This window comes from Bufo bufo, chromosome 2, assembly GCF_905171765.1.
Source record: "Bufo bufo chromosome 2, aBufBuf1.1, whole genome shotgun sequence".
Classification (NCBI taxonomy): Eukaryota; Metazoa; Chordata; class Amphibia; order Anura; family Bufonidae; genus Bufo; species Bufo bufo.
Window position 1 is genome coordinate 779,273,104 of NC_053390.1, and position 23,575 is coordinate 779,296,678.

The window sequence follows — 23,575 nt, forward strand, 5'->3', positions numbered from 1 at the left end:
ATTCCTCTTGGGATTATTTTTTGATGGATTTACCTAAGTTATAAAGAGGCGCCAGCCACTACATAACTTTGGCGGATCCTGCGCCGGTTCCAAATGTAAGACAGCTTCCTAGCCGTCTTACATCTAGACTTTTTTTATGCCTGAAACAGGTGTGGTAAATGAGATGGACCTACCGGCCCGTCCCCTTCCCTTGTAAGCCGTGTACCGGGATGGGCTCCCCAGGATACAGCGAAGTCACGAACGAGGAAAGCAACTCCGACACCCGCATTTGCAAAAACAGAATTTTAATAACACATGGTACTGAACACAACTGCTAAAAACATAAAATAAATTTACATACACCCAGCCCAAAGGCTGAGACCCCTGTGTCGCACAGCACGGCACCCTCTGATAGATGCCGGAGGAAATTTTGCGGTAATTTACCTACTGGCGGGCACAACAAAAACTGCCTCGCCGTACCCATTATTACTCTGAAGCAAACACAAACAATTGTTTGGGTGCTTATAATGGGCTAGCCTGCGGTGCAACACAGCAGTTTACAATCTTACCGTGCTCTATAGTATTCCCCCTTCCCATAACTAGTCTGGTGGCATGTGCCCGATTATTATTCCTGAGAAAAACGCTGAACTGGATGGAGTTCGTGGGGGTGTTCATCATCTCTCAAATGTGCAATGTCCCTTTAAGTAATGGAGTCCTTGTAGTAACAGTAGCAACACTTTAGGCCCGACACAAAGCAGAGACCCTAACTAGCTAACTACAGGCCTTGTCTCAGTCTCCAGGTGCCAACTCTGCAATGAGGTGCATGCACAATCTTACTGTCCCGGGTCTGCTCTTTAGCCGCTGATGACTCTGAACCGAACAACCAGTCTCTCCAGCAAACATGAGGTCCTGCAGGGTATGTGTAACACCCCACAAGGGGGCATTACCACTCTTTTTACCCCTTTGCTATCCTAATGGTGTATCCTGTGTCATCATGTGTAACTATTTTCAGGTCCTTCATAATGTGTATGTATTTCCTATACATTTCTGGCCGAGCTGTGTTAGACCGAATGGAACCCTCGTTCCATTCTATCCCCCTCTCTAGAGGGAGGAGTTTTAGTTAGGGAGAGGCAGTCTAGCCTTCCTCTCCTTGGTGAGAGGTCGAGTTCCAGCTTGTCCCCTGCTGGGGAGGGAAGCAGGCCTTGTCCTGCCTCGATAGGCCCTGCCTGTGAGTTCTAAATGGTTGCATGTACCCTCCTGGGTTTGCATTGCCTAAAACCAAGTTAAGAAAGCTTGAAGTCAGGAAGAAAGATGCCCTGAATAAAGATAAAGACAAAGATACAGAGCAAGATAAAGAATCAGACTACAGAAAGCCAAGTTGCAGCCTACAGCAGAAAAAGGAAAAGTTCCTATTTCATCCAGCCAGCATAGCAGAGCTGAGAGAGTTCAGATGTAGCAGAGCTGAAATTGTTTGACTGCCAAAAGTTAAGCCAAAGTCTGATGAGGACCCGGAAGATTATCTCTGATGCAAGTTTATTCCAGTAAAGTTACTGTTCAACTACATACAAGGTCTGGACTAAGTTCTTTCAATCATCCCCTTCATCAACTACCCTTTTCACTGCAGTGGATGACCACGTCTGGGATCCAAGGATATCTAGGTAGGAGCACCATGACATGTGCAACACCACCAAGGGACATTAGGCCACCCTTACACCACTCTGGTAATCCTACATCTGGGTATCAACCTCACTATACTTAAAAGGGGACTCCATGTCCTCGTTGCTTCAATGCAACTGGCTTTACGACAACTTGCTCCATCAGAGGGATATATATTATAAAAACCTCTTAAAGTGTAAGGGATACCCCAGACACTGGCAACCACCTGCTGCATATGCAGCTTGTTCCTCAGCTCTTATCAGCCTTCCTGGAAACAGTCCTCATTTCCCTGGACAGGATCTGGGTCTTTGACAACGATCAGCTTCACTCAGTTGCAGCTGTGGTCACTGAAGGGTCTTTTAACTCCCCGATCCATCAGATTCTCTGCTCACACATCATTCCTCAGTCTCAGCCCTGCTTCTAAGATGGCTGCTGTGTCTCCTTCCTAGAAAGTTCTCAAAACCCCACCTCCTTTGAATATTCAAATATCTGCAATCTGTTAGCTGTGTTTAAAAAACAGCGGCATCTTGTGGCTAAAACAGCAGAGTGTCAGTCCATAACAATTTAATTCACACAGTGTTCAAACAATGAGAGCCGTTTCCCATCTCACACCCTACCCATGCCACGCCCACTTTTTTTAGGCATGAGCAGGGAGAAGTCGTAGATTTTGGAGCAATATCCGTTGCGCCGCAATCTGCGCCTGAAATACGCCTAATATAGGTGTATTTAAGTATCATGTGTCTTTATTCCATGTCCAGAAAAAGCGCTTTTAGGCCTCATGCACATGACCGTTGTGTGTTTTGTGGTCCGCAAATCGCGGATCCGCAAAACACGGATGGCGTCCATGTGCATTCCGCAATTTGCGGAACGGCATGGACAGCCATTGATATAACTGCCTATTCTTATCCGCAAAACGCGGACAAGAATAGGACAGGTTATATTTTTTTTGCGTACCACTGAACGGAGCAACGGATGCGGACAGCACACAGAGTTCTGGCTGCATCTTTTGCGGCCCCATTGAAGTAAATGGGTCCGCATCTGAGCCACCAAAACTGCGGCTCGGATGCGGACCAAAACAACGGCCGTGTGCATGAGGACTTAGGCCCCTTGCAGACAAGCGTGTCCGGATGCGTTGCGTCTGCGATCAGGGAATATCGTGTGAGTAGGTACGCAATTGCAGTCAGTTTTGACTGCGATTACGTTCCGATGTTCAGTTTTTATCGCGCGGGTGCAATGTGTTTTGCACGCGCGTGATAAAAATTGACTGTTGTACCCAGACCCAAACCCGGACTTCTTCACTGATTGGGATCGGTGTTCTGTATATTTTATTAGTTTCCATTATAACATGGTTATAATTGAAAATAATAGCATTCTTTAATTCAGAATACTAAGTAAAAGGTCCATTGTGGGGTTAAAAAAATAAAAATTTAACTTTCGTCATCCACTTGATTGCGCAGCCGGGCTGGTCTTCTTTCTTCTTCTTCTTCTTCTTCTTGCAGGACCTGGTTGGAAAAGGACCTTCGGTGACGTCATCTTCATTCAGCAGGACCTGCGCTGACGTCACCGCGCTCACCATGTGGTGAGCACAATGACGTCACCGAAGGTCCTTTTCCAGCCAGGTCCTGCAAGAAGAAGAAAAAAGAAGACCAGCCCGGCTGCGTGATCAAGTGGATGAGGTGAGTTACATTTGTTTTTATTTTTAACCCCACAATGGACCTTTTAGGCTACTTTCACACTAGCGTTGTTTTAATCCGGCGTTCAATTCAGACACCGGAACTGCCCGCCGGATCCGGAAAAACGTGTGAAAACGTATTACATTTGAATCCTGATCAGGATTTGGATCACAATGAAAAAATGCATTGGAAAAAACGGATCCGCCATTTATGGACTTTAACTTTTTTTTTCACATTTTTCTGGTTTAACATGCAAAAGCTGGATCCGGTTTGACTGAACACACAGCGCCGGATCCGGCGTTAATGCAAGTCGATGGGAAAAAGACCGGATCCGGCGTTCAAAGTGTTCAGGATTTTTGGCCGGAGGTAAAAATACAACATGCTATGTTTTTCTGAAAAGCCTGATCAGTCAAAAAGACTGAACTGAAGACATCCTGATGCATCCTGAACGGATTACTCTCCATTCAGAATGCATTAGGATCAAACTGATCAGTTCTTTTCCGGATTTGAGCCCCTAGGACGGAACTCCGCACCGGAAAAGAAAAACGCTAGTGTGAAAGTACCCTTAGCATTCTGAATTGAAGAATGCTATTATTTTCCATTATAACCATTTTATAATGGAAAATAATAAAGTAAATGGGGTCCCGGGTAACTCATCCCTAGTCTACTTAGCAACCATGCGTAAAAATCGCATTGCATCCGCACTTGCTTGCGATTTTCACGCATCCCCATTCATTTCTATGGGGCCTGCGTTGTGTGAAAAACGCAGAATATAGAACATGTTGCAATTTTCACGCAACGCACAAGTGATGCGTGAAAATCACCGCTCATCTGAACAGCCCCATTGAAGTGAATGGGTCCGGATTCAGTGCGGGTGCAACGCGTTCACCTCATGCATTGCACCCGCGCTGAATTCTCGCCCGTGTGAAAGGGGCCTTAGTCTGCTGAAAAACAGCTCCTAAGTACCCAGCTGGGTTGGCTTTGCTGTTTCAAGTGCCCAAAGCAAACCAGACTAAAGAAGAGGGGAGTGCTGTTTAGTTCCTCATATCTTGGGAGATTGGTAGCAGTTAGAGATATGGGCCTGGTCTTGTTTATATCCACTACATTGAAAGATATAGCTATTAATAATAGAGTCAGGAAGGAATGCAGTGAAACCTGCTTTTACTTTCACTTTCAGCTACATTCACTGCCATCCAGCTGTATCTTCAGATGTAAATCGATTCTGGTATTGTTTAGAAGCCCAAAATATGAACAGTTAATGTAGCCCTCTCCTGGTCTTGTTTGAAAGCAGACATTCCAAGCTTCCAAACAATACCAGAATCATAGCATTATATTAATTACAAAGAAAGATACAGCTTTTAGAAATTGGAAGACCAGGCCCATCTGTCTAGCTGCTACCAATCCCAAGATCTGAGCAGCTAAATTGCCCTCCCCATTCTTTTGTCTGGTTTGCTTTGGGCACTTGAAACAGTAAAGCCAACCCAGCTGGGCACTTAGCATCTAAAGCTTTAAATGTATGCAGTCAGCATTATTGACAGTCAAAGACTGTGAATAAACAGAGAACTGCTGGCCATGGCGCCTGCTCTGCTCACTTATGAGCACCATATTTAAAACCTCTAATTCCCCCATATATGTACGGTGGCGGTACTCAAGGGGTTTAAATAAGGTTGTGCTTTGCGTATAACAAATCTGCTTTCGGCAATGCTCCATCTATGCAGGCGCACATGCAATGTTTTTCTGCTGTTTCCGAAAACCTTTACAGCAGGTTCGAGGAGTTGAAAATCTTGCAAAAAGCCCAGACTCCAAAAGCAGTGTTCGGTACTGAAGCGGACTTTGGATTTCTGTTTTAAAATGTTTTTAAAGTTGTAGAACTTATGGCCGAAGTTCTTCACCGAAGTCTTGCGCGACTTCGGACTTAAAGAAGTTGGCTTCACCGAAGCCCATACATTTTAATGTTGTACGGAGATAAGTCTCCGTACAGCATTCAAACGTATTTGGGGAACAAATCTACTTCGGATCATGGACTCAATCACCCCTTATTGTGAACCACATGTCCATTGAGCGCACGCTGTAACCACTAGTTTTATGAAATGACATGGCACACACTGATATGTGATTTATAAAATCTTATATTACAAGACAACTTCAATAGTTAAAAAAAAAAAACATATAAAACTTTGATTAGACTCAATCTGAACTACAGATAAACACAATTTAATGTAACGCCCAGCATGATAGTGATGTCTGAAGTCATGTAATGACTAGTGTTGAGCAAATGGGGTTCGGACTGCTCTATCTGAACCAGACTTGTTTTCAAACTTTGTTTATAATATGTGCTCTGTACCACAGTAAAATGTATAGGCTCCACTGAGGCCTTCTTCTTGCCACAAGTAACGCGAGGCATGCTTAGTCTCGTGCCTGTGACGTTACAGTTCGGTTCTGCGCATACATTAGGGTTTCAAAATCCAAAGCTGAACTCAGCTTCGTTAATAAGGCGCAAAACCAGGTTTTGGCTTCGGATTTTAAAACAGTAATGTATGCGCAGAACCGAACTCGAGGCGGCTCTTACATTAGGCCACTTAGGCCGCCGCCTAAGGCTTCGCGCTGGTGGGAGCCTCGCTCTGGCTCCCACCCGACACCGCCGCAAGTACGTGCGGCGGTGTCGGATGGGAGCGTCCCTAGGTCAAAACATTCCAGGCTTGAGCCAGTGCCCCGAATGCTATTCCCCACCCCCCTTGTACCTCTGTCCACTAATCTGCTAGGCTGCTGCGCCGCACGGTCCTGAATTCAGTCACTTGAAAGCGCAACCCAGTTTTGCAGTGCGTAATCCCGCGAGACCCGCGGGAGGTCACGGGTCTCGCGGGATTATGCGCCGCAGGATGGGGTTGCGCTCTCAAGTGACTGAAGTTGAACTCATGCTCGTGCAGCAGCTTAGCAGATCAGTGGACAAGTATAAGGTGGGGGGGAAATGTCATAATATGAAGAAGTGTGTGGGCAAATTTGTGAGGCAGTGTGGCGGACAAATTACTTAATGGGGGCAGTGTGGTGGACAATGGAGGCAGTGTGGGGGGCAAATTACTTAATGGGGGCAGTGTAGGGGGCAAATTACTTAATGGGGGGCAGTGCGGCAGACAAATTACTTAATGGGGGGCAGTATTACTAATGAGAGCATTCTAGAAGGGAATTACTATTGCTGGGACTATGAGGAGCACTATTACTATGGGGGCACTATTATTTCTTCAGGATAGTATTTGGGGGTATTGGGGGGGCACAGCAAGCAGCAGGAGAGCACTGTGGGGACTCCAGGTTAGGGGATTATGATAGAAAAGTGAGGACACTAAGATGTCTGTGTGTCACACTCTGCAGAGACAAGGCGACTGAGAGAAGTTGTCTGGACCGAATTGAGAAGATCTACATCCGAGGAGACGTCACCTGGGGGCCCTGGATGTGACAGGTATGTGCTGCTGTATGGCAGTGTGTGGGGGGAGGGTCGATTTAGAGAACTGGGCCAGGGTTAATGCAAAGTGTTAATATGCACTGTGAATATAAGCCCTGTACTGTGTTGTCACTGTGCATATTAACCCTTTACTGTGATGTCACTGCATATTAAAGTGGTACTCCGGGATAGGAAAATAAATCCCCTATCCAAAGGATAGGAGATAAGTGTCTGATCAGGGGGGTCTGGCCGTTGGGATCCCCCAGGATCTCCTGTAAGGTACTCCGGATCTCCTTGTGCCCAGAGCGGTGGTCAACACTCCCCCTCCATGTATCTATGGGAGAGCCGCAGATACAGCACTTGTGTATCTCAGAGTCTTCCAAAGAGATACATGCGGTGGTTGACACAGCTTATTTCTTGAGGACTAAGCCGGGGCGCCGTATGGCATCCCAACAATCTTCGTGGGGTCTCATGTTCGAGTTTCGCCTAAGGCCTCACAAAGTCTAGAGCCGCCTCTGCCGAACTGTAATGTCGCAGGCACGAAACTAAGCAAGTCTCACGTGACTTGTGGCTAGAAGAAGACCTCCATACATTTTACCTCGGTAAAGAGCGCATATTATAATCAAAGGCTTGAAATGAATCGGGTTCAGATAGAGCAGCCCGAACCCTATTCGCTCAACACTAGTAATGACCATATATCTATGTATTACATGTTAGACATCAAGCAGTTCTGTAGGGTCACCATAGCAGATACTTAAAGGTTTCAGCTGATAAATGATACAAAAACTTGCTACACCACTTCTCTTACACTATTTACAGTATATATACACACACACACACACACACACACACACACACACAATTCTTTATTCCAACACATAATGGAAAAAAATATATATAAAAAATCTAATCTTCCTTTTGCTACCGCTAGAGGGCAATCTGTATGCATGAAAATAAGCTGTATACAGACCACCCACTAGTAATGGTTACAGGAAGCTGACATTTTTTAAACTTTTGTGGGGAACAGCAAACTAGTGCTTTGCACTGGAGAAACAGTGCTATAAAGATTTATCAAGTATACTTGGAAATATTCCAGATGATTAATGCTGCAGTATATTATATTTAAAGGAACACTCCATTTATGTTAAGCCTTTAGGTCACTAAACACTGGCTATGGTGTTTATAACATCAAATCATATAATTTACTGCAACATCTGTATTGTGGGGTTGCTGAGAACCCATCATGAAGACCTTTGAGAAGTCTTGTCACTTCCACCTTATCACTGTGCATTCTGGATCATAGCAAATTCTATTATATGCAATCAATATTATACAGTACTGCAAATAGGGTAAATGTCCTATGTGTGCTTAGCCTTGTTACCAGCAGGTGGCAGCAGCATATTACGTCTGCATTAAATGATGCTTTATGGCGTACCTCCAGGCGTATAACACTTATCAGAAGATCTATTTGGTGTGGGCCCAAGGGTGTAGTTCTTGTGAGTGCAGAGGTAGAAGTCGCACCTGGACCCTAGAGATCTTCCAGTGACATAAGGTAGTTGTGTGGTCCCATAGGCTTTACAGCTCCTTGTTTGGAGATCTTTAGACAAGTGCTTGGAAGAGCTCCAGGGAACCTTTATTATTGTAGATGGTGACAATCCAATCCGATGAGCCACCGACTATGACAAATTCTGATTTATTCTTTCAATTACTTTTAAATTCCGTTCAGTTCAGAAGATAGGGTTAGAACTGAAGCAGTCAATGCAGATGTTCACTTACGTCCTCTGGTCCACTTGGCAGTTTTCAGGATTCCAGCCTGTTGAGCAAAGTGAGAAGGAAATGATTAGCTTATAAACCCGGCACAGAAACCTTGGAGATCCATCACAAAAGATGTACATGTTTCTCTAACACTTGGTTATATGGGTATTATGGCAATGTATGGGATGGGATTTATTGAAAGGCCAAAGATACCCTCGTCAGTGGACATCTGCATTGTCCCCACTGAAAGTGTTCATGTTATTGTACTTTATGCAGTGTATGCCTCATAAGCTTTGTACGGAGAGAATGGGTCCCTGGTTACTATTGCTAGGTATAGGCTGGTACCACCCCTTGCTTTGAAGGCAGTAAAGTCAATCTAATGTAGACAGCGAGTGTGTACAGAGAACAACTGTACAGGAAATTCTCTTATCCTGTGGATTTCAAAAAGCCTTAAAGTGCCAGCTTCAGGGAAAGAGTCACTGGATTATACAAAGTGTGGCGATTCTACAAATGGGAGTGCAAGTCACATACTTACCAACGTTTATATTTGTAAATTTGGGGCATCTAAACTACACCCCCCCGAATGGCCAAATCCATTAGCAACACCCATTTTCAGCCTGGGACAGCCCAAAATTTGCCGGGAATAGGGGTTTAGCTATAGGGGGTGCAGAGGTAGAAGTCACTACCGGGCCCAGGAGCCTGAGGGGGCCCAAAGATCCTTGTGCCGCACAAGAAGACACCGGTATTGTAGAAAGTGCATGCTGGTCAAGTTACACCTCTGGCTGGAGGGAAGGGGTTAAGTCAAAAATTTGGCATGGGGCAGTTTCAATTTTTGCCTCAGGCAGCACAAAGGCTATGTGCTTCCCTGCCCTAGGCCACAAAGCACTGAGGGAAGGGGGCCCAAGCAGCACTCTTGCACCAGGGCCCATGAGCCTTTAGCTACACCCCTGGCTGGGACCATCTCTGAAAATCAGAGACAGTCCCGGCAAATTTGGTAATTATGCTGTCAGAGAAGGTAAATGCCTGCTCCTTGGCTACAGACTTCTGATATAGTAAAATAATTAAATTTTGGATATACCTAGGTTGCAATAGTTGGTATAAAAGCTAAATGGCTACAGGGACGTCATGTATCTAGACAAAGGAATTCCTCCATTTTCATGGAGTATTCTAATTGTATCCAGATGTATCCTATGAGGATAAATACTTTAATCTGTTAAACCACATGTTTTTTTAGGTTGTAAGGGTGACATCCAGGGCTTTGCTAATAAAGAAGGGCATGTCTTCTCATTCTTTTACCCCCTAGCCTAAAATTTGAAGATTTGGAGCATTGCATACAACATGGTTAGATCTTTTGTTTAGGATTCATACAAAAATTCTACCATGGCACTTCCCTGCATGCGGTGGGATCTAATAAGCTTCAAGTTCCCCATCATACTAAAAGAACACCCTGATCACCTGCTTAGAGGCTGTGCTATTCTGAAGATATACCAATATAGTGAGAGTGAGAGGAGCAAGTTGCATCCCTTCGTCGAGCTAAAAAAGACTGAACATATTATAAGAAATAGACAACGCACTGCTTTTGTAAGCTGCACATGGTAACTGTAAAGACTGTGCTTGACGTATTCAGTGCCTGTGTAAACGATCTGCAAAACTGCCTTGGTAAAGTACAGTGAACGAACGTGTTGCACTAAAATCCTGCCCCTCTGCAGGATCCCTGCCTTGCACCTACAACACTAGTTACACCAAGGGCACCTCCTCTACCAACAGGCTTCAAAGTCTGAGAAGGTGCACCCTCCTATTACTGCACGGGCCAGGGTGCACCTGAGTGAAGACTGCCACCATGAGTACAACCACTCCCATCCTCTCCACTACCTCTGCAGCTTGATGCACATCTAGTAATTACTGTGCTTATTAATCTGAGTTCTTCATTATACACATCTGTTTCTGGCTTTTTAGCTCTGATTAGTGCAAGATATAAAACCCATGGCTCTCTGGAGCAAGGCTTGACACTCTGAGTGGGGAGTAGTACTTAATAGTAGAGCTAGTAGTAGATGTAAAAGCTTATTGGAATGGTACCACATATGGTTTGACAGCATTACATCAGCTTTTCTCATAACAAAACCTTGCTTACCTCCATTAAATCATCCAATTTGATCTTCTCACAATGAATACTTTTCTTCCAGTTTTTGCTTGCTTCTTTTCCTCCATATTTCTCAAAGGTTATTACAGAAAATCTCTTGCCTTCAGAACAAATGCACAGGCTATTTCTCGAGTCTACAAATACAAAACACTGGATGAATAAAATCCTACTATGTCCAGAGATGGGGCTGTCGTTACATAAATCCACAACAATGCAAGCGGGTTTGGTGAAATAAATATGAATTCTATAGTTTAAAGGAGATGTTAAAAAAAATAAAAAAAATAAAAAAATGTTAGAGAATTACACTCCAACATTGAAATTGCAGGGCCAAGAAGGAAAAGTTGTGGAATTATAGAAACCATGGGGTCGATGGTCATATAAATGATATGCAAATAACAAAAAAATGGAAACAAAATATTTAAAACATCTGGATTTATTCGGTATCGAGTAGGTGCACCAAGTGCAGAAATACACGCACTTACACGGCTTAGCATACCATCTATGAGGTTATTAATAATTGTCTGAGGAATGTTCTGCCCCGCTGAATGCACTTGGGCACACAAATCATCAAGACCCGGTGCTGGCAGCTCCCTTTGCAATTGCCAACCAATGACGTCCCAGATGTGTTTAATGGGAGACAAGACCTTAGATGCTGCAGGCCATGGAAGCACATTCAGGCTATGCAGTCTGCTCACAGTAGAATAAGCAATTTGTGGCCTGGCATTTTCCTGTTAAAAAACTCACTCTGGGACACACTGGAGAAATGGCTGTACCACTGGTTCCACAACCAACTCAATGTAATGCCAAGCTGTACCTGAAATGAATAAAGGTCTGTCTACAGTCCATTAAGCCACCACAAATCATAATCCCAGGAATAAGACCAATGTGACGTTCCCTTCATAAGGCCTCTTCATGGTGTAGCCCACTTGGTCTACAGACTAATATCTGGCTATCATGATTGCCTCTAAGACAAGAGTGGGACTCATTGCTAAACATGACAGACCACCATTTTAGCCTCCATTTCCGTCTTGCTGTGCACCATGATAGCCTTTGAGAGCAGTGGTGAGAAGTCAATGGAACACCTAGTAACATAGTATATAAGGCCGAAAAAAGACATTTGTCCATCCAGTTCGGCCTGTTATCCTGCAAGTTGATCCAGAGGAAGGAAAAAAAAAAAAAAAAAAAAAACTGGGGTAGAAGCAAATTTTCCCCACTTAAGGGGAAAAAAATTCCTTCCCGACTCAGGCAATCAGAATAATTCCCTGGATCAACGACCCCTCTCTACTAGCTATAGCCTGTAATATTATTACGCTCCAGAAATACATCCAGGCCCCTCTTGAATTCCTTTATTGTACTCACCATCACCACCTCCTCAGGCAGAGAGTTCCATAGTCTCACTGCTCTTACCGTAAAGAATCCTCTTCTATGTTTGTGTACAAACCTTCTTTCCTCCAGACGCAGAGGATGTCCCCTCGTCACAGTCACAGTCCTGGGGATAAATAGATGATGGGATAGATCTCTGTACTGACCCCTGATATATTTATACATAGTAATTAGATCTCCCCTCAGTCGTCTTTTTTTCTAAAGTGAATAACCCTAATTTTGATAATCTTTCAGAGTACTGTAGTCCCCCCATTCCAGTTATTACTTTAGTGGCCCTCCTCTGAACCCTCTCCAGCTCTGCTATGCCTGCCTTGTTCACAGGAGCCCAGAACTGTACACAGTACTCCATGTGTGGTCTGACTAGTGATTTGTAAAGTGGCAGGACTATGTTCTCATCACGGGCATCTATGCCCCTTTTGATGCAACCCATTATCTTATTGGCCTTGGCAGCAGCTGCCTGACACTGGTTTCTACAGCTTAGTTTTCTGTTCACTAAAATTCCTAGATCCTTTTCCATGTCAATGTTACCCAGTGTTTTACCATTTAGTATGTACGGGTGACTTGCATTATTCCTTCCCATGTGTATAACCTTACATTTGTCAGTGTTAAACCTCATCTGCCAGTTCTCTGCCCAAGCCTGCAATCTATCCAGATCCATCTGTAGCTGTATAGTGTCCTCTTCAGTGTTAATTACTTTACACAGTTTAGTGCCATCTTCAAAAATTTATATTTTACTGTGCAAGCCTTCTACAAGATCATTAATAAATATATTGGAGAATAGGGCCCAATACTGACCCCTGAGGTACCCCACTAATGACAGTGACCCAATCTGAGTGTGTACCGTTAATAACCACCCTCTGTTTTCTATCATTGAGCCAGTTACTTACCCACATACAGACATTTTCTCCCAGTCCGAGCATTCTCATTTTACATACTAACCTTTTATGTGGTACAGTGTCAAATGCTTTGGAAAAAGTCCAGATATACGACATCCATTGATTCGCCGCTGTCAAGTCTAGAACTTACCTCCTCATAGAAACGGATTAAATTAGTTTGACATGACCGATCCCTCATGAAGCCATGCTGATATGGAGTTATTTGCTTATTTTCCTTGAGGTACTCCAAGATAGCATCTCTTAGAAAACCTTCAAATAGTTTACCCACAAAAGATGTTAAACTTACCGGCCTATAGTTTCCGAGCTCTGTTTTTTGGACCCTTTTTGAATATTAAATTCCTATGTTGACCGGGTATACTTGTTCCTTAAAATATAACTTTTACTAGATATGCCATAAAATATTTAAAGAGTTAAAAAACACCAAACGACAGTGAGCAGATGGACTGAACCACTACCAACACATCCAACTTAGTTATATACCGTCTAGTTGCCTAGGGATAGAACAAAGATAATATAGAGTACTACCGCCTCCAGACGTGTAGATTGCAGATGGATGTACGTCGTGTACTAGAAAAGGTATCCTTCAACGCAGTGGCCAAGGATATGGAGGACGGGTGCTTGGTTGCACATATGATAGGCAGCAACAACTAGTGACCCTAATAAAAGTTCCCTCAGTTATACTAAGGAGGGGGACTAGTCCATTTAACTGCCTAGCAGACACAGAGCACCCGCCCCGACAGTTGCGACCCCATACGGAACCTGTCCCTAGTAAGGGGCCTATGCTTGCCCTTTACTGAATCCCTACATGTCACGTTTCGTCCTTATCATAGGACTCATCAGGGGAATATAGTAGTGAAGTTCAACTGACAAACACAAGAGACAAACAACCATAATAACTACCAGTACTCCATTCTTAACAGGGTTCAGTCAATGAACACCACACACCTAGTGCCCATTAAGCAACCTCTTACTTACTAATGAAGTAACACATCAACTCCTTATTCATAGGAGGTACAGTCTGACAGTGGTCCTGCTGTGTTCAGATGCAGGGAAGTGTCCCATGCATCATGCCGCCTTACCGTTGTTGTAGCCGAGTGGGGAAAGTGCAGGCCTGCGTCTCATCCCTTTTCAAATGTGCCTCGCTCTTGAGCCCCTCCCCTACTTCCTGTAGTGTGTCTGTGGAACGCTCGGCGTGCGTTCCACAGACCAGAAGTCGGGGATCACGTGATCCTGGGGCCGTGGGTCACATGGCATCGCCTGACTACAGCGTCCCCAGTTGCTAGATACGCACAGGGTCGTCGTTTCATGCCTGCCTCCTCAAACAGATTGAGGGGATTCAACTTGAGGAAGACTGTATATTGTGGAGTATAGATGTTGAGGCCCTATACTCCTCAATCCCACATGAGTACGGCTTACAAGCTGTGGCATACTTTCTCTCCTCGCGAGGACGACAATTTGATGCCCACAATAACTTTATCTTTCAGCTGTTGGAATTTTCATTGAGAAGGAATTATTTCCTATTCAACGGCAGAATTTACCACCAGCTCAGGGGCACAGCGATGCGGAGCACATGTGCCCCATCGTACACTAATGTGTTCCTGGGCTGGTGGGAAAACACACTGGTCTTTGGTGATGATACCCCAAGGGAAGTAAACCAGATCCTGATGTGGGCTCGGTTTATAGACGACGTGTTTGTTGTTTGGAAAGGTGAACCAGAGTCATTAAGTGCATGGGCACACAGTTTAAAACAGGAATAACATAGGCCTAAGATTCACCTCTGAAAGCATCACCACACAATTGTTCTTTTTAGATATCTGTATCCTTAAAAAAAAAAAAAAAAAATAATAATAAAAAAGTCGAATGGCACATTAGAAACATCGATATTTCGTAAACCAACATCCACAAACTCCCTGCTACGGTGGGAGAGTAGCCACCCTTTCCCACTGCGTAAAGGCACCCCACGTGGTCAATACTTAAGATTGCGACGGAACTGCTCTCAACATTCTGACATTTTGGAAAAGTCGGCAGACCTGAGAGCCAGATTCCTTGAGCAGGGTTACCCCCTCAGTACACTTAAACCAGCGTTTCAAGCGGCTAAGGCTCGGGACCGCACATCTTTACTTAACCCTAAAAGTTCAACTGCGGTAGGGGCCCCCGAAGGAGAAACGGGAGATCTGTCTCATCAGTACATATGATGAGGCCTCCACAAGTGTGAGGGAAGTGATCCACAAGTTCTGGCATGCTTTGAGAATGGATTCAGATATCAGAGAGGCGATTAAAGAGCATCCGAGCATCACCTATAGAAGGGGACAGAGTGTGCGGGACCAACTGGTCAAAAGACTTTTGTGGCAGCACCAAAGCCAGGTACATGGCTGGACAGGAGGGTGCGTGGCAACTTTACATGTTCAGGATGTGTGGCATGTAAATACATGCAATGTAGTAAAACATTTGTGAGCAACAATACGGGGAGAAAATACGAGATCAAGGATTTCATTAACTGTAGATCCAAAGGGGTCATTTACAAAATAACTTGTTCATGTGGCAAAGAATATATTGGGAATACCATATGGGAGTTTAGGCGGAGAGTAGGGGAGCATCTGGGTGATGTAGCAAACTCAAGGGACACTGTGGTCGCACGGCATGTGAAGAATGACCATGAGGGGAGGCCTGAGTGCCTTTCATTCATGGGCATAGAGTTGATTAAAAAACCAATGAGAGGAGGCAATTGGGATCAGAAAATCCTCCAATGTGAGGTCAAGTGGATTTACTATCTTAGGACTATACAGCCTAACTGACTGAATGAGCAGCAGAATTTCAGCTGCTTTATCTAAGGCAGGTTTCAGTGACCATCGCCCGTTTAAAATTGTCCCAGATAATAACAATAAAATATTTCTCCCCCCTACTCCTCAAAACTTCCTCTGCCCCCAATAGGTGGTTCCTGCAATTGATCGATCTGGTGTGCAACGACGATAGTTTGGTCGCACGCGGAGTGGTTATAGATGATTGTTTAAACTAATTTCTGGTATCCCAAAAACATCATGGAGATACAAATTTGAATTTCCCCCAGTAAGAATTATTGATAGATGTGGTGATGTTAATAGCTCAGTGAGTGAAATCCAGGTGACCGTGTCCCTTTAAATATCAGAAATAAAGGTCTGGCTATGACATTACTTAATTCTCTTAGGATACAGGGGTGTATGCCATCTGGTCCTGGCGATTTGTCTATTTTAATCTTTTTAAGACGCCGCTGTACTTCTTACTCTGGGTCAGACAGGACACTTTTAATGGGGAATTAACTTTTACATTCTGCATTTCATCTGACAGTTTCTTCAGTGAAATTGGACATCTGGCTTGAAGCCCAGTATTCTACAAACTCCTTCTGATTGAGATGGAACGTCCAATTTAACTTGTAGTATAGAATAGACTACTAAGCACTATTCTTCTAATTAGATGATCTGTCTGTGCAGATGATCATCTCTGTGCACCTCTTGCTGTCAATACAGTTCATCGTTGCTCCCCCAACCACCTGGATATGCAATGTTAAACAATGCTGACATCTCGGCCTAGGCGCATAGCAATCTGCCAGTGATGAACCAAGGTCTTTCAGTTCATGGATTTTTTTTCCCTCTCAGTTTGCGACAAATGGCAATAACTGGCACATTGATGAACAGGAGCCATTGCACAATTATCCCACATAGATTTATCAGATTTTGGAGGTTTCAATCTGGCATTTATGCCCTTCCTACATGCCACATAATGGAGCTATGTGCTTGAAAATGTGGTTTGCAGATTTTAGCAACACATGACACTTCCTCGGTTTGCATAACTTTACAGCTTGTCCTTCCTGGTGTTGCAATTTTAATGTTAAGGACTGTGAGTTAGTAGAGAGGATGAGAAGCGCATGTTTCATATATAAAAAGGCAAAGGAGTTACAGCAGGACCTGCTATTTTGTTTTCAGTGGGTATTCTGTGTCATACTCTAAATTAGGGGTGGGGAACCTCCGGCCCGAGGGCCGTATGCGGCCCACGGTATCATTTCATGTGGCCCCCGGCCCCCTGCCAGAACATAATGTGAAAATGCTTATGACCCCTTCCATTATGGAAGCGGTCATTAGCATACGGGAGGCACAGGAAGGTGAGAACAGCACTGCACTGGCTGTCCTCACCTTCCCTGGTCTTCTTTCAGCCCCACACTGTGTCCTGACACATCCAGCGTCAGGACGCAGTGCACGTAGACGTGCACTATGACCTGACGCTGTGCGGTGTGAGGTGACAATATAGTGCGGCAGGAAGAAGAACAGGGAGGGTAAGTGAATCTGCCAAGAGGCAGCGCCGTACGGAGCTGGAGAGGTAAGTTTATTTGTTTATCTTAAATACAGTATCTGATCTGATGTCTGATTGGGGCTGATCTGAGGCTAAAGGAGGGTGGGGAGGGTCTGATGGGGGTCTGATCTGAGGCTTGGGAGGGTCTGATCTGAGGCTGGGGGTGTCTGATCTGAGGCTGGGGTTTGATAGGGGTCTGATCTGAGACTAGGGGAGCTGATGGGGGCTGATCTGAGGCTGGGGAGGGTCTGATGGGGGCTGATCTGAGGCTAGGGAGGGTATTATGAAGGTCTGATCTGAGGCTGGGGGGTCTTATAGGGGCTGATCTGACCCTGGGGGGTCTGATGGGGGCTGATCTGAGGCTGGGCGTCTGATCCGGGTCTGGTCTGAGGCTGGGGGTCTGATGGGAGTCTGATCTGAAGCTAGGAAGGGTCTGATTGGGGTCTAATCTGAGGCTTAGAGGTCTGATGGGAGTCTGATCTGAGGCTGATGTAGGCCTGGGGGGTCTGATAGGAGGCTGATTTCAGGCTGATGGAGGTGGGGGCAGATATTTTGCTGAGAAAGGGACAAAGGCAGGGACAGTTGCGAAGAAAGAGGCAGGGAGAGTGAAAGCTGGGTAAACCCCTCTCTGGACCCCCTGGGTTTAGCTTCCTGCCATTAATGTCAAATAAGTAACATTCTGAACTTAAAAATTAGACTGCTATGTGTGGTCAATATGGCGCCTGTATTGTATGTAATATACTGTATATATATAGTGCAGGCGCTATTTTGTGCTGCAAAAATACAGCCCTCTAGATTATTTTAATTGAAGTGCAATTTCTGTAACTTATCCCTAAGTCAATTATATGTTTGACCAAATACAGCAGTAAAAAATTTTTATTGAGAATTTTGTATGGCCCCCGAATGATGTTACAAATATCCAAATGGCCCTTGGCAGCAAAATGGTTCCCCACCGCTGCTCTAAATGAACACTGGCTGTTGGGTTACACAGATTACAGTTGATGGCTACCGATTCCAGCAGCATGACAACCTATAATCAGCTTATCAGCAGGTCCGTCCCACAAAAAGTGGACATGCCCTTTTAATATGAGACCTTAAAGGGGTTGTCCCATGAAAAATATTCTAAAGTTTTCAAACAAGCACCTGGATCTCAATACTTTTGTAATTGCATGTACTGTATTTAAAAGTTTAGTATAGTCTGAGTTATTCAATAACATGTATCCGTATTGTGCCACCTGCGGTTTGTTTTTTCCTCTTATTTCTTTGACCTGTTTACGGAGATGGCCGCACATGCTCAGTTTCATCCTTCAAGTGCCTCCTGAGCTGTGATAGGGAGAGCATGGACACGCCCCTTTAGCTGCAGCAGAAGAGACACTCCCCTGAGCTGTCAGCTTGATATAAATCTACCAGAGCAATTCATGAGGAGATGTCTATATCCACATGAGGTACAGGGCTGGTTCTAGCTTTGATCAAAAGAAATGGTCTTGTACTATATGATGTATGATTTTCAGTTTCTACATTAGTCATGGGATAACCCCTTTAACTGTGGTTAGCATTAATAAGATATTGCCTGGTCTACCAGGGTAACTAGATGGCATTACCATGAACCATACTTTTCTCACAAATTCTGATTTATGTCAGAGTCTGGATAGTTGGGAGGTACTGCATTTGTCTTCAAGACGGAATCGGGAGGAGTTTCAGTAATAATTAAACATTGATGGGCATCAATATTACAGTACTGGAAAACCTCTTCATATGGAGCTCTGGATCCCCATCTCCCCTGCACAGCCTGCTTCATCTCACCAATTTCTAGTGGTTCATGGTAAATAAAAAAATGGGATAAAAACATTTTGTGTCACCAAAAACACTTACCTCCAGTCCAGTGTGACTTCATGAATATACCAGTCTTGGTGCCACATCGCACTTTAAATTTGTCATTGAAAACTTGCTTGGGGAACTCCAGCATTACAGACACGGGTCTTGTCACTGGGGAACAAGAACATGTGTCATCGGTTATGAACCTATGCTAGAATCAAATGACCCACAGGCCACTCAAATGCTGTCAAATGGGGATGCATTATGGCTAAAAGAGTCCTAGGTCTGCACCTTTATTTCCTTAGCGCCCTTTAAGGCTACCCTCACACTAGCGGCAGCCTTCTCCGGCAGGCTGTTTCGGCGGGTGAACAGCCTGCCGGATCCATGCTGCCGCTAGTGCATGCGTGCCGCCAGAGGTCCGCTCCGGCCCCATTGACTATAATGGGGGCGGGCCGGAGTTTCGGCGGCAGCACGGCAAACATGCCGAGAGGCGGCCGGAATAAAACTAAGACATGTGCACTGGCGGCAGCACGGATCCGGCAGGCTGTTCACCCGCCGGAACAGCCTGCCGCTAGTGTTAAACTAGCCATACACTGGCCAATGATCGGACAGATGAGCAGTGATAAGAACGCTCGTTCCTGATCATCTCCATAGGAGCCTACCTGCAGCAGCCTCAGATCATTCAGGTGGACCGAGGTTGGCGCGCACTCTATCTGACTCCCCCGATCCCAGCTAGGGGGAGCTGTTGCACGCCTGGCAGCACGTGCTCCCTGGTTTTAGAGCTCCCAGATGCCGTGGTCACATTTGACCATGGCATCTGAGAGGTTAATGTCAAATCAGCATTATCGTTGATCACATATATTAGCCCCTTGTGTCTACTGTCTAAAACAGCAGGCACCCAGAGGCTATGACGACCGCTGAACTTGCGAGCGGGCACCATATTTAAATACTCAAATTCTGCCACAAATTTACGGTGGGTGGTCAGGAAGGGTTTGACCAAAGCTGAGCGTTGCTAGTAATTTAGAGGACCTTTTTTGTAGAAATCTGAATTTTGGTATCCCTCTGCTATTACTTCTGGAAATGTACAAATAAATTGACCACTGGGTGTTACTTTTTCCTATGTTTTTATAGACACTAGGATATTGCCCAATTAATGCAGACAGATTGATGATCTGAGCGGTAACACCCAGTTGTTAATTCAGTCAAATATTTCCATGAGAAATAAAAAAGAGGAATGGCATGGCACTCTCATCCAATCTGTTCTTTGTAAGGCCATGGCTGTTGGTTCTGTAGGCTTTTCTACTTCCATACTTGGGCCTTTCTGGGTTTTCTGGAGATAAGGACTAAGAAAGACGTTTTTGAAATATTTGCCTATAATCACACATTTGGGGAAGCTGTGATTTATAAGTGCTGACGCCCTGATATATTTCCCTATTTGGTGTAACAAGTAACCATGGGGGCCCATAGCAAAACTTATACCGAGTCCTCCCTCCACCAATACCACATTTTTGAGTTAGTAAGGTCTACGGATGATAAGCGTATTGTCTTCTCACTGTCTCATACATTTTCCGCCTTCTTTGATTACCTTTTAATTTTTCACTGCTCCCTTCCACAGCAATAGCCAACATATGTCATTGGTCACCAACCTGTGTTAGAAATGAATGACCCACAGGCTCCTCTTGAATGTTGTCAAATGAGGATCCATTATGGCTTAAAGAGTCATGGGTCTGCTCCTTTATTCACTTAAGGTCATCTTACACTTGCCAATGATCAGGCAGATGAGAAGTCATAAGAATGCTCGTTCCCGATCATTCCCCATTTTAAATATGAGGCACTTTCCCCTAAAACAAGTCATTTCATTGATATACCGCAGAGTGTCACTAATGTAATGAGATCCCTCACTCCCATGGCAGCCAATGGTAGGTAATATCTTGGTTGTACCCACAACCTGCTCAGCCTATCAGGGAACAGAAAAGCTGGGCCAATCACTCACTGCTCTTTATTCCCTGACATGATCTCCTGGCACTGACCTTGTTTGGTATTTGGCTTTGTGTTTGCATTCTGTGTTGGTTCTAACACATCTCTCTGGTTTAAACTATGGTCTGGTTTTGACTTAACGGGGTTGTCCGAGTTCAGAGATGAACCCAGACATACCTCCATTTTCACCCAGGCAGCCCCCCTTTCCCCCCCCCCCCCCGATGCTCTCCTTTGCCCTGCGCTAAATCACGCAGGGCAAAGGCATTTTTTGGAGATTCGGTGACGTACCGGGGCTCTCTATGGGGCTGCCAGGAAGCCCAGTGAAGTCACTGGCGCTGATGGGCGGGATTTAGCGCTGTTCTAGCCAGTAAAATGGCTAGGGAAGCGCTAGAGCCCGCCCATCAGAGCCAGTGACGTCACCGAACACACTGCCGGGCGGAAGTTTCTGCCCGGCATTGTGTTATTGAAAACAAGAGAGACCTTGCCCTGCGCGATTTAGCGCAGGGCAAGGGAGCGCATCGGAGCATGAGATGCTCAGATGCTAGCCTCAGTGGGGCTGCCTGGGTGAAAAGTAAGGGTATGTCCGGGTCCAGCTCTGAACCCCGACAACCCCTTTAACTCTTGTATTCTTATGTGGTGCTGGTTTTGCCGGTCTGCTAATGTCTGAATTTTTTTTCTCTAGGTTTAGACCCCTGCTCTTAGCTAAGAAGGGACTATCATCCAGTTGTGGGCCATCACTTAGGACAGATATTGCAAGTAGGTAGCGACAGCAGTATGGGTGGAGTTCAAAGCGTCGCTGTCCTCTCTTTACATTTGCAGGCCAGGTGATTGATTGTTATTGTCTTTTACTACTCTGTATGTGATTTGTTTGTATGTATTTACATATATATTTTTGACACGCTTAGTAAATATTTCAATTGACAGCCTTTGTAAGCCTATTGTATTCTCGAATCTTTGAATTCACATTAAAACAAATAGCATGACCGCTCCAATAGTTTTTTTTTTGTCATAGGGAATACAAGTATTTGGTAAAGTTGACAGGTTAGGAGAGGAAACAGGTCCTCTTATCAAAAAGGGGGTGTCTCCATGGCATGCAACAATTAAGATTTTTTTTTAAAGAGAGCAACTTTCCCTACAGAACAGAATATTCTTCATTCATAAACAGTGTACTGGATCAGGTATCTCATCCAATCTGCTCTAGGATATACAGTCAGGTCCATAAATATTGGGACATCGACACAATTCTAACATTTTTGGCTCTATACACCACCACAATGGATTTGAAATGAAACGAACAAGATGTGCTTTAACTGCAGACAGTCAGCTTTAATTTGAGGATATTTACATCCAAATCAGGTGAACAGTGTAGTAATTACAACAGTTTGCATATGTTCCTCCCACCTGTTAAGCCAAAAGTAATGGGACAATTGGCTTCTCAGCTGTTCCATGGCAAGTTGTGTGTTATTTCCTCATTATCCCAATTACAATGAGCAGATAAAAGGTCCAAAGCTCATTTCAAGTGTGCTATTTGCATTTGGAATCTGTTGCTGTCAATTTTCAAGATGAGATCCAAAGAGCTGTCACTATCAGTGAAGCAAGCCATCATTAGGCTGAAAAAACAAAAAACAAACCCATCAGAGAGATAGCAAAAACATTAGGCGTGGCCAAAACAACTGTTTGGAACATTCTTAAAAAGAAGGAACGCACCGGTGAGCTCAGCAACACCAAAAGACCCGGAAGACCACAGAAAACAACTGTGGTGGATGACCGAAGAATTCTTTCCTTGGTGAAGAAAACACCCTTCACAACAGTTGGCCAGATCAAGAACACTCTCCAGGAGGTAGGTGTATGTGTGTCAAAGTCAACAATTAAGAGAAGACTTCACCAGAGTGAATACAGAGGGTTCACCACAAGATGTAAACCATTGGTGAGCCTCAAAAACAGGAAGGCCAGATTAGAGTTTGCCAAACTACATCTAAAAAAGCCTTCACAGTTCTGGAACAACATCCTATGGACAGATGAGACCAAGATCAACTTGTACCAGAATGATGGGAAGAGAAGAGTATGGAGAAGGAAAGGAACTGCTCATGATCCTAAGCATACCACCTCATCGGTGAGGCATGGTGGTGGTAGTGTCATGGCTTGGGCATGTATGGCTGCCAATGGAACTGGTTCTCTTGTATTTATTGATGATGTGACTGCTGACAAAAACAGCAGGATGAATTCTGAAGTGTTTCGGGCAATATTATCTCCTCATATTCAGCCAAATGCTTCAGAACTCATTGGACGGCGCTTCACAGTGCAGATGGACAATGACCCAAAGCATACTGCAAAAGCAACCAAAGAGTTTAAGGGAAAGAAGTGAAATGTTATGCAATGGCCAAGTCAATCACCTGACCTGAATCCGATTGAGCATGCATTTCACTTGCTGAAGACAAAACTGAAGGGAAAATGCAACAAGAACAAGCAGGAACTGAGGACAGTTGCAGTAGAGGCCGGGCAGAGCATCACCAGGGATGAAACCCAGCGTCTGGTGATGTCT

At 44.6% G+C, this 23,575-nt stretch overlaps 1 protein-coding gene and 1 long non-coding RNA gene across 4 annotated transcripts in view; one reads left to right on the plus strand and one right to left on the minus strand.

Moving 5' to 3' along the window:
• The first annotated feature begins 285 nt into the window (after positions 1–285).
• On the plus strand, positions 286–1,468 carry LOC120991818. The gene is made up of 2 exons (XR_005776826.1): positions 286–1,221; positions 1,268–1,468. It is a non-coding gene; the product is annotated as an uncharacterized LOC120991818 (long non-coding RNA).
• Positions 1,469–7,606: 6,138 nt separating this feature from the next.
• The window catches only part of LOC120990374 (sp110 nuclear body protein-like), an 83,020-nt gene continuing 67,051 nt past the window's right edge, over positions 7,607–23,575 (minus strand). For all 3 annotated transcript variants that reach the window (XM_040419143.1, XM_040419141.1, XM_040419142.1), the window contains 4 exons: positions 19,114–19,227; positions 10,631–10,773; positions 8,521–8,557; positions 7,607–8,420 (listed from right to left, as the gene is read on the minus strand). In XM_040419143.1, the coding sequence (XP_040275077.1) occupies positions 8,344–8,420; positions 8,521–8,557; positions 10,631–10,773; positions 19,114–19,227 (371 nt within the window). In that variant the 3' untranslated portion in view covers positions 7,607–8,343. The remainder of the gene's footprint in view (positions 8,421–8,520; positions 8,558–10,630; positions 10,774–19,113; positions 19,228–23,575) is intronic.